This window comes from Ursus maritimus, unplaced genomic scaffold, assembly GCF_017311325.1.
Source record: "Ursus maritimus isolate PB19 unplaced genomic scaffold, ASM1731132v1 scaffold_18, whole genome shotgun sequence".
Lineage (NCBI taxonomy): Eukaryota > Metazoa > Chordata > Mammalia > Carnivora > Ursidae > Ursus > Ursus maritimus.
This window is the reverse complement of record NW_024424230.1, coordinates 56,282,277-56,294,373: the sequence shown is the minus strand read 5'-3', so window position 1 is coordinate 56,294,373 and position 12,097 is coordinate 56,282,277. Positions and strand designations below refer to the sequence as shown.

At 39.0% G+C, this 12,097-nt stretch overlaps 1 protein-coding gene across 3 annotated transcripts in view; it reads right to left on the bottom strand.

The window, feature by feature from the left end:
- The window catches only part of NDUFV2 (NADH:ubiquinone oxidoreductase core subunit V2), a 34,359-nt gene extending 24,541 nt beyond the window's left edge, over nucleotides 1-9,818 (bottom strand). The window contains exon 1 of one of the 3 annotated variants that reach the window (XM_040632708.1): nucleotides 9,112-9,818. In XM_040632708.1, the coding sequence (XP_040488642.1) occupies nucleotides 9,112-9,165 (54 nt within the window). In that variant the 5' untranslated portion in view covers nucleotides 9,166-9,818. The remainder of the gene's footprint in view (nucleotides 1-9,111) is intronic. The other 2 variants (XM_040632709.1, XM_008690111.2) reach the window with 2 other exon arrangements.
- Between the last annotated feature and the right edge of the window lie 2,279 nt (nucleotides 9,819-12,097).

Sequence of the window (12,097 nt, the reverse complement as noted above, 5' to 3'; positions counted from 1 at the left end):
CTAATTATTGGTAGAACTCACATTCGATCTTAGGGCTACTGCTTACAAGGTTATGGTCTTATTATTAACCACTTGAATGGAACTATTTGATGATATCAGAGCTCTAGAAGTATAGAGTAGATCTAGGAAATCAGAGAGTTTAATGAAGAAAACCCTGGAATGCATCCATACATAGGAAGACAGATTAGAAATGAAAAGACCTGCCTCCTCCATTGGTTCACCATGTTCCCATTTACAGAGAGAAGTATGTACCTATGCCCTCTATTTAAAACAAGCTATTTACTGGGTTTTTTTAAAAACTTTTTTCAAAAAAAAAAAAACACAGTAAATGCCACGCTTTTGTTCCTACAGAAAACCCAAATATATATACATTAGCATAGCATTTGAGCAACTTTCAGTGTCTGAAGCTGGAACTTCTTCAAAATAGTAGGAAAAAGGCTCAGATAATTTGTTTATAAAAAAATGAACAAGCAAGATAGGGTAAACTGATAAATATTAGCCCTCATTGTTTCTCAACTGGCATAAACTGTTACTCATTCACATCAAGTTAGCACATGGCCATTTTCAAAGCTGCCCTGTTTTTTGACACCTTTAAGAGCTTCACCTTAATTACATTCATTGTAACATCCACATCAGACACTTCCAATAAAGGAATAAGTAAGATATGAAAAGTCTGCATTAACATCTTTACACTACTTAATAAGCCATTTGAATTTAGTTTCTGGAATAAAGAGGCATTCCAGACCAATTATTGGTGTTGGAATTGGAAATAAACAACTTAGCAGGGCTGGACTGATTTGAAGAGTAAGCAGAGTTTTCTCCCCTTAATGTCTAGTCTTTTCACCAGATTAAAGTCTGTTTCTCACTAGACTCTAAAGTATCTATACTTCAATGAATTCCATTTGAATTCAGTGAACTCCAATGAAAATTCAATTAACTTTTTTTAAATAGACAAGAATAATTTGACATACAGCACAGAATTAATAGTGGACTTCAATTCTAGCTTATTCTTTTTTCAGAGTGTTTCAGAAGGAACAGATTTATAACAGGCAAATAATGGCAGTGTTTTCTGTGAATTCACTTGAATGACTCTGTGTTAAGTACTTCAGGATACCTTTTTTTCACTGACTCCTCAAAAATCTATAGTTATTATTATTTCCATTTTACTTTTAAAGAAACTTAGGCTCAGAAACAGTAACCCAACCCTATATCACACAATTAGTGATAGAGATGAGGTCTGAGTCCAGGCCTTTTGGATCTAAGTCGTCTCCTCTATTAACCCTTCTCTTTTTAATCATCATTTGCATTACCAATACTACTAGCTCAAAATGACAAAAATTTAAATTTTATATTCTTCCACCCACTCCCCAAGAACAGAATCTTTCGTGGGCCCTACATTTGTTTTTTTAGTTTCTTCTAAAACGTTTGCTCAAACATTAACAGTATTCATAAAGGATAAGGAAGCTGCAAAACAGAACTGACACAATCAGTAACCTAATTAGTCAGAAAGACAGGACTAAGGTCGAGCAACTGAAAATCGGTGTTTTCCTTTATTAGCAACCAATTCAGGCAAGGAGTATACCTTTCACACTACCCCCAAACATTCATAGATTAAATCCGTAATATATGTGTGCACCTGCAGGGGGGTCACGGCTCACATGGGAAACATCAGGTAAAGGGAAAGTGATACTGGCTTCCTCTGTACTTTCTTGCCACTGTTCACCAATTACCTACTCGCCTATTACTTACAGCCTCCCCCACTGCCAGCTCAAGCAAAAGCCATTTCTTTCAGCTGTCTAGAGCAAAGACATGCAGAGAACACAAAGAGCTCCCCCAAGAGTCTGTGTATGATACACTCGGAGTAGGTATTTCTACATTTTAAATAAAAGTTTTCAGTGCATTTTAGTTTAATAAAGTAGATGATGGCTGGGATAATAGTAACTGTGATACCTACTTCAGGGATAGTGATAATAAATACAAGTGCTTACTCTGAATCAGATACTGTGCTACAAACTTAATAAATATCCTCATTTACTTCTTCCAGCCACCCTACCATATAGGTACTATTATCATCCCGTTTTAGAGATGTGGAAACTAAGGCTAAAAGAACAAAGGAAAAAAATTTCCCTAGATTGCAGTGCTAAATAAATGAAAAGCCAAACATAGGTTTGCCTGACTTGAACCTTAACTTTGCCTTAACCACTAAAATTGAGTTTTGTCATATTTTCAAATATACATGGGAGGGCTCTTACAAATGTCTTCCAAATAAAGTTCCACCAATAATTTAACTAAAAATGCTAATTCTGATTAAAGAAATCTAAATGATTTTTCTAGCACTATAAGAGAATTAACGAGCAAAATTTGGCCAAATTATGTAATAAAAAAGTTATGCAAAAAGCCCAGGTTTTATAGGAGCATTACAGATTATTAAGAAGACCATATCAATGGCAACAATACTGTCTATCCTGACCACAAATCAAACAAAGCGCTCTTTAAAAATGTAAAATCCAATGTGGATACAAACAACACCCGAGTGTTCTAAGGCTAGGAATACTTCATAGAAATGAAACATCCAAACATCATTTCAGTCACTAGACCTAGGTTCAGCCTCATCTTCACCAATTACAGTACTGTAACCTTGGGCAAGTTACCTCTCTGTACCTAGGTTTGCTCACCTATAAAATCAAAGCAGTACCTATCTGAAACTGTTAAAAATTAAATGAGGTAAAGTATTTAGCATAGTATCATTATAAGTACTCATGTACTGGCCACTATCATTATTATTATTATTATTATTGGAACTTTAAACAATAACGCTCCAGTCCCCCATTATCTTTTCTTCTTGTGCCCCTAACATGAAGGCAATAGGCCTCAATAATCCAAAAACAGATGAGACCCTAAATAATTACAAGTTGATTTTAAGAGGGAATATTCATTTTCAAGTTTAAGGGATTTTAAGAGCTTTTAACTTAAAGAATTAACTGGTAAAACTTAAGCACAATTTTTGTTTAACTTGAAAACCAAATAAACATGAACAAATGCTGTATAAATGTAAACTATTTTCTAGTCCTAAGGACTAGTACTCAAATAAACATGTATTATTTAAAATTTAATAAATCTATGACCAGAGGAGCTCAGTATGTGTACTTTTAAAGCATCACTGCTGATCCTTTTGATCAAGTTTGCGAATTACTACTTAAGGGTATATGGTATCTATATCCTAGCATGCAGTTGATGGATTTTATGAATGGTCTTCAAAATGTAATGACCAAGAATAAGAAATGCTAGACGATCTTTTCCAACCCAGATCTTTGGAAGTACTGAAGAATATTAAGGAGTATTTAGTCAGCGATAATGAGGAACTCCATACTTCAAAATATCAAGGATACGTACAACATTATTGCTATAAATGTAGCCGTCCGAACAGAACATGACATTATCTGTGTTTTTCAAACTGTGTGATTTTTTCATGGTACTATCATGATATTCCCTAAGGAACAAAATTGTATCCATCATGACCAAAGTTAACCACCTCCTCTTATCCCCTCTGCTCTCTTCCTAAGTACAGTGAAATCACTTCCCTAGTCTGCTCACACTGACAAACCCTTCTATTATTATAGCACCTATTAAATTAAAATCTTCACCATACATACCAATTTCCCTCAGTAAGCTTGAACAACTTAGAAAAGCAGTTAAAAGAAAAAACAAACAAATGCGGCTTGCAAACAAACCCAGTTCAGGCTCCTACTACTGTGTAATTATGGGCATATTTGTCTGGGAATCTTCAGCTGTCTCACCTACAAAATGGGATAACACCCAGGAAAGTATCCCATATATAAGGCACTTTCCCTCTCTAATAACAAGGCAAAGAAAAAGGTGTTTAAACATGTAAAGCTTTCGTGCTTGTTGAATGAAAAAAAATTTCCTACAACTATTTTTCCTGACTTGACTCAAAAAGTGGCGGGTAAGTCTAGGTTTCTCAATGGAAAACTGTACTGACACGGTCAATGAACCTATAATTTATTACCCGAAATACCGGGCTGATAATAAACGGTGTTCAAAAAGAAGGGAAGTTAAGCTATTTATATCTTTGAAATGGAGACTGAGCTCACATGTCCAGTGTAAAGATCTGAATTTGTAATGTGTGATAGTGACCTGCTGAACCTCACTGAATAAATTAAAAATTTGCTCATTTCTCTTTCGCCTTAAGTATTCAAGGCCATGGCAGGTAGAGTAATGATGCCCCCAAAATACCCACTTCCTAATCCTGGGAAACTGTGAATATATTAATATGCATAGCAAATAGAACTATGGTTGCAGTGGTTACAGATGAAATTAAGATTGCTAATCAGCTGACCTTAAAATAGGGAGATTCCTATTCTGGATTATCAGGGTAGGTTCAAGGCAACCATAGGGCCCTTTAAATGTGGAAGAGGGAGCAAAAGAAAAGATTATGTCACAAATGATGGAAGCAGACTCAGCGATGTGAGAGCTTAACCTGCCCTTGCTGGCTATGAAGATGGAAGAAAGGGGCCATGAGCCAATAAGTAAGGGCAGCTTTTTCTAGGAGCTGGAAAAGCCAAGAAAACAGATTGTCCCCTACAGTATTCCAGTAGCTCTGCCAACACTTTGATTTTAGCCCAGTGAGACCCATGTCAAATTTTTAACCTACAGAATTGTAAAACAATAAATCTATTATGTCACCAAGTTTGTGGTAATTTGTTAGAGCAACAATAGAAAACTAAAATAAATGCTTTAAAAAAACCAAAAACAAAAAACAAAACTCCTTTACAGTCCTTGAGCCAAAATGTAGATACCCTGGGACACTGCAAAATCAGGCTTAAGAACCTCTAACGGAATGGGAAAACAGTTCATTCTACAAAACTTAATATTTAGAAAGAAAAATGCCACCACAGGAGGTTCCACTTGTAGAGTAGCTGAGTAGATATTATCAGGCCAAACCACTAACAACTATAAACTCTGGACAAACTATTTTTTAAAAAACTAAAACCCCAAAACACTTCTGAAGGCACTGTGGAACAACCAAATGCAGGCAGACACAGAAGGGGAGTCTATACTTAGATGAAGCCAATGAAGGTTTTTTGCTTTACACTTCACTTCTTTTAGCCTGAAGGTAGACCCCTGTTAATCCTGCTCTGAGCAGCTAAAACCCCAAGAGAAAACCTGTAGCTTTAATGGCTTGAAGAACCACAGGACAGTTTGGGACAATCACAGGACAGTTTGGGACAACCACAGGCATGGGAAAGTGGGAAATCCAAGAAAAGGAAGAGCCAGAGAAGCCCCAAACTCTGTGGCTGACCCCAAACCATGCATACACACGGGGCCAACTCCAAGCAGCCCAGCTAATAGAACTGAACCTATATTTGAGTTACTGCCCACAAGGGAGTTGGGTTATAGTTCAAGTTCAATTGAGTTAACAGCCTGTCACAACAACAAAAAAACACTAACGGAGGAATTAACAAAATCTGGAGTTTCTATGACATACCGTTCACAATGCCCAGGATCCAATCCAAAATTACTCAACATAAAAAAACAACAACAAAACAACCCATTTTCAAGAAAAAAGACAATCAATGGAGATTACCACGCAACAATTTCAAAACTGCTAAACCCATCCTTGAGGACATAAATAGATATATATCTATCTATACATATATCTTCAATGAACGAAAAAAATCAAATAGAAACTATAAAATAGAACCAAAATTCTAAAGCTGAAAATACAGTGTCTGAAAATGCCACAACTCCCCACTTTTATTGAACTAAGCATTGGCTTGGGAATGAGGCAGTGATGACCTGCAAAGTGACGTCGACGTTACAGAAAGCCATGGAAAATTACTGAAGAAGAGAATAAGCCTATTCTGAGTATCTACTGCTCCATAATTCACTTTAGGCAATTCTTGATAATCACTAAATAAGGTATTACCGTACTTTACAGAAAAGAAAAATGAGACTCCAAGAGATTAAGAAATACGGTTCAGGGGCGCCTGGGTGGCACAGCGGTTAAGCGTCTGCCTTCGGCTCAGGGCGTGATCCCGGCGTTATGGGATCGAGCCCCACATCAGGCTCCTCTGCTATGAGCCTGCTTCTTCCTCTCCCACTCCCCCTGCTTGTGTTCCCTCTCTCACTGGCTGTCTCTATCTCTGTCGAATAAATAAATAAAATCTTAAAAAAAAAAAAAAAAGAAATACGGTTCAATGTCACACTATTATAGGCACTTCTATTTTAATTTTTTTTTAATTTATTTATTTGACAGAGAGGGACAGACAGAGAGAGAGCACAAGCAGGGGGAGCGGCAGAGGGAGAGGGAGAAGCAGGCTCTCCCCTGAGCAGGGAGCCCAATGGAGGGCTCAATCCCAGGACCCTGGGATGATGACCTCAGCCGAAGGCAGACACTTAACTGGCTGAGCCACCCAGGCGCCCCTTGTAGGAACTTCTAGACAGTACTAAGTTATGGGTATTTTTAAAGCAATGATAAACTGAAGTCTGTAGCTAAAGAAATTGGCAGTTAGCTAGTACAATAGAAATTATAACAAAATAAGCAATTTCTTTGAAAATGCAAATTGTTTCCTTAATGGTTTCTCTTTAAGGAAAGGAACTTTATTAGTGGGACCTCATACACTTTTCCTGATATTTCCTAGGTCATTCTGATATTCTATTTGAAAATGGTTAGAAGGGCCTGGTTACATAGGTTATAGAACATCCTCACAATGGAATGCCACACAGCATTAAAAATGACAGTACAGAAATGTTTACAGGTAAGGAAAGCAGATCAAAATGTTTTGTGAGAAAAAACAGGCTACCAAACAATGTGAACAATACCATCCAATTTTACCAAAAAAAAAATTCTGTAAGGCCTGTTAATTGCAGACACAAAAATGTTAACATTTTGGTAATTTCCAGGCTGATGAGACTATGGGTAATTTTTATCTTTTGAGCTTATTCTGTTTGCTGTTTCCAATATTATGTTTTTTCTACAATGTATTACTCGTGTAATAAAATTAAACTTCTAAATCGAACCATCACGCTGTACACCTTAAACGTCAGAGATTTGTCAATTACTCAATAAAACTAGAAAAAAAAAGAAAAAAAACCTTAGACTTATTCATGAACTCTACAAGTATTTATTGGGTACACACTAATCAGGTAATATTTGTACAAAGGAAAAAAAGCTGCAGAAACTAACATAAGACTTGATTGAAATTTTCTCCCACTACCTGAGGATATTCTTTTCCATTGTTTAAACTGCTTTTCGATGTATACCTCTAATAACCCTTTGCCGCAAAAACTGAAGAAGTTAAAACCTATCTGTACTCTCATTTCTGTCCTTTCTACTAGTAGACAAGGCCTGATCCTCACCACCTCTCACCTGGGGTTCTGCAAGAAGTCTCTCATCTATTTAGTCTCTCCGCCTCTGGCTCTGATCAAAGGTATTCCCTCATTCCCATCCAGCCATCTATACAATACAAAGAAACCTGAACTTGTCCCTCTGCTCCTTTAAAATCCTTCACTGGCTCAGCACTGCCTCTAAGATAAAGCCAAATTCTTTGGCATGGCATGCAAGGAGTTCCAACATCTGGGCACCTCTCTTATTTCACCTCTGGATTCACCTTACTTCCAACGGTGGAGTCCAGCAACACTGCTTGAGGCTTCTTATATGCACCAAGCTTTTCCTTGCCAACTATCAATAGCCTTTTCTTACGCTGTCCTTTCCACCTGTTATATTCTCCCTAATATATGTGACATTATCACCAATTTGTTAGTATTGCCTCCACGAAAAATCTTATACCACTTTCAAACCAAACTGACCTTACTCATATCTCTTAACAATGTACTCTTACGCTGTATGATATTTACCTCAAAGTTTCTCTTACATGAGACTATCAACTCCACAAGAACAGGGATTGTCTAAATCCGTTTATCCATAATATGGGTAAATAACAGTACCAACCTCATAAATGAGATTTAGATATAAATATTTAACAATGTGCTTAGCACATAGAAATTAGTCACCAAATGTTACCTATTATTATTATCCACATTGTTATCTGCAGCCCAGCGGTGCAGTAGTACCTCAAAATTTTACTGAAAGACTAAACTCTGCAAATTGGAATATTCCTTCCGTTTTATGACCAAGAAAACTAGGTGAGAGAAATCACAGCCCAATGTCACAAAGCAAGAAAAGGCAGTGAAATCACCATCCAAACTCAGGTCTTAACTCTAAAGCCCTGAACTACTCTATACTACTATGCACTATCTCCCTGTCTTCTGCTAAGAACTGACTTAACCGTTCTATTTTACTGCTAGGAAAAAAAAAAAAAGGCTTCTTTCCAGTAAATGCTGTTATAATCGTCATTCCTGGAGTCACCATTTCTAAGTTAACTTGAATGAGTGTTTCGACCGGAGATTGAATTTCCTTGCCTAAAATAAGGACATGTACTTGGATCTCAGAACCCCATTCAATCTCTTAAAATCTTTCTGGGTGCAGTCTTTGTGGTAGTTTCTTTCACAAAGTTAGTATGATACGATTATTTACTGAACTTTTCCGACATGCAAAATACGATCTTCACTAAATCAAAACACCTCTTCGCCCAAGGAAACGCTCTTTAAGCTTTCAACACGCAAGCCAGTGCCTACAATTTCAGAGTCCTCTCCAGTGCGCTGCAACCTGACAGCCACAAGGTCACCAGGCTTGGTAGGCAAGGTGCCTCCTTTGTGGGCGGGGGTCTTAGAAACCTATCTGGCCGACGCAGGCCAGGCCTATGTTCTGCGCTAGGGCGAAAGAGCAACAAACAGACCACCTGACGGCCCCTCCTTCTTCCTCTCCTTGACCACATTAGGCGTAAACTTCCTAGTCCTGTGGGGGAGGCCACGCACCCGCCGCAGCTACTTCTGCGACCCTCCCTCGGCGCTTCTCGCTGGCGGTGGAGCTGTAGCGGCCTCCCTGGGAGAGGGCGAAGGCCGCAGTGTCCTTGCCGCCGCCTGCAGGCCGTCCAGAGCCCAGCGCTCTCGTGTGCCCACGACAAAAGGAGACACCGAGAAAGAGAAAAGGGCAGCGGCAGTGCCCGGGCTCATTCCGAACCTCCTTACCCACTGGGCGGTGAGACCAGCCGCCTTGGCCCGGAGCGCCGCGGAGAAGAACATGGCGGACCAAACCGTTGGCCTTTCCCTGCGGCACCAGGCGAGAATCCCGAGCGAGCCTGGGACGCACGACGTGCGCGCTCCCGAGCCCAGGCCTAGGGAGTCCAGGGCGGCGCGCAGCTCCCTAGGACGAGGCGGCGGGGACGCACGGAGGCTTGCGGTGACTGCTGGGGCCCAGTGGGCGGAGACTTTCCCAGGGAGGGGCGGGGCGAAGGCCAGCCAGGTCCATAAAAGGCTGGGTCCCACAGGCTGTGACTGGGGTCTCAACCTTGAAAGGAAGAGTCCATGAGCTGTGCCTTGGGCTTCTAGGGAATGTAACGCCGATCTGGATTTATGGGGTGAGCTTCCCTCCTGGAGAGCCTTTTGGGGATTTAACCACCTACTTTTTTTTTTTATCGTGGTTACTTAAAAAAAAAAATCCGTTGTAACCCTTTGTAAATCATATTTTACAAGTTATAGAATTGAAGATGCAGAAGACTGCCACTGAGTGAGGTATACGCTAAATGCCTTGTTTGCCATTCTTTTGCTTTGGAGATGTGTGCTGACGTATTTAGGGGTGAAATAATGTAGCTGGAATTTGCTTCAGAATAATGGAGATATAAATGAAACAAGATTGGCTATGAGTAATGACTGTTGAAGATGCAGTAGTTCTCATGACTATTCTCAGTACTTTTGTACATGATAGAAATTTTCCATAATAAAAGAAAAGCCACTTCCTTCTCGATGTTTGTTTGGTCATCTCTGGAAATTCCAACAAGTATTTACTCAGTAACAGCCATAATATGCACCGTGCTGTTTCCTGCTGTGTAGAGTTTACCAAGCACTTTACTGCCTCTTGATTTTTCCCTTTACTGCCTCCTTTTCTTGTGCGTCATGTCTTGTATCACCCCTTCCTTTTGCCCATTTTCTTAACTAAACTTATGAATGATTTCTGGAAATTTCACACAGTTTAGGGATTTAAAAATTTTATTCTTCATTAATTTTAAAACTCTAAAGTATTCCATTGCAACCACTTACGAATCATATTTTACAAATTATGAAATTCAAGTCACAAGAAGTCTCCCAACCAGTGAACTACAAATAGACACCAAAAGCTTCCATTCCCATTTCTTTGCTTATCTTTTCTATTAGTCTGCTTCTCCTAAATTGGTTTCAGTATTTACATTTAAAAGGGAAAAATATTCTGGGCCTCCATGCTGATTTAAATTATTGTGTTATAGGGGCTTCTGGCTGGCTCAGTCAGAGAAGCATGTGACTCTTGATCTCAGGGTCATGAGTTTGAGCCTCACGTTGGGTGTAGAGATTACTAAAAAAAATAAATTTTTAAAAAATCAGAAATTTGTTTTGTAAAGTAAATAATTATTGTATTATAAATTTACCTAAATATATATACACCCATCACTATTATACACATAACACTATGTTTTATACAACTAAAACCAAAATACATTACAAATTAAATATATAACAAACTTACAAATGGATGATACCAATATGGCATGGATTCTTTGAATCTGGTACACATGCTTTCACCTGCTTCTATTAGGGCCTTCTCTGATCTCTTGGTCTAGATTAGTTCTCATGATACCTTCCTTAAATATGCCTGCCTCCATTTTCATTACCATATTTACCACCAGGTTATTATTCTCCATAGCTGTAGAAACCTGCCCTTCTCAACTTGTTTATTCAACAACTTGTACTATACCTGGCCTATGGAAGACATTCAATACTTGCTAACTGAATGAAAATCTTGCACATGGTGCAAATATGTGGACTCTCTGAAAGAGTTGTATGTCCCTGGTTAGATTATGCTTATATACGTGTGTATCAGTGAGAGTGCTTTTCTGTATAAGTAACTGGAAACCAAACAGAAGGAAATCAAAACAGTATTGAGTTCATTATATCACAAGAAAAGAGTTCCAAAGGTAGAGCAGTTCCAAGAGTAGATAATTCAGTTAGTTACTCAAGAATTTGAGTAACTTGAGAGCCTTCCATCTTTCTACTCCATCATACTCAGCTGTAACTCCTGTTATGGTCACAAGATGGCCGCGGCAATTCCAGGTATTATATGCAGATTACAGCATTCCCCGGGAAGGAAAAAAACTCATACCTTTCAGGGGTCTCAGATGTATGTCCAGCAGACTTCTTTATCTCAGTGGCATACTTGTCATGGTGGCTAAGAGAACAGGCTCTAGAATGAGACTGCTGGTTCAGATCCTACATCCACTGCTTTGTAGCTGTGTGACTTTAGGCAAGTTAGTCTCTCCAGGCTTCTGTCTAGTAATAGTAGCTTCCTCATTGGTTTACTATGGGAATAAAATGAGTTAATGCCTGTAAAGTTCTTCTAAAAGCACTGAGCATAGGGGCACCTGGGTGGCTTAGTCAGGTAAGCATCTGCCTTCCTCACAGGTCATGATCCCAGGGTCCTGGGATTTAGCCTGCGCTGGACTCCCTGCTCAGCAGGGTGCCTGCTTCTCCCTTTCCTTCTGCCCCTGCTTGTACTTGTGAGCTCTCTCTCTCTCTCTCTCAAACGAATAAATAAAATCTTCAAAAAAAAAAGAAAAAAGTACTGAGCATAGAGTAAGTGCTTGGTAAATGTTAGCTTGGGAGTCTTCTGTAGTAGGATAATATCTTGTGGATTCACAGTCCATAGACAAGGTGTGTATCTCATTGGTTTCTAACAGTCTAAGCAAGGACTTAGCAGATGTCCCTAATTTCTGTTACCTAGGAGCAAAACCAAAGAGTGCAAAGAGTAATGTTCAAACAGTAAAGATCAGGGCTAAAGGAGGGGAATGACCAAATGTGGGAACTTGGGTTCTGCCATTTCTATGATTTCTTCTCCATTTAAACCATCACAAACAGGCACTAGTGAGGACATGGTATAATGAAAGCCATGAGCTTTCTAATCAGAGGGACTTGGATTGCAATTCTGACC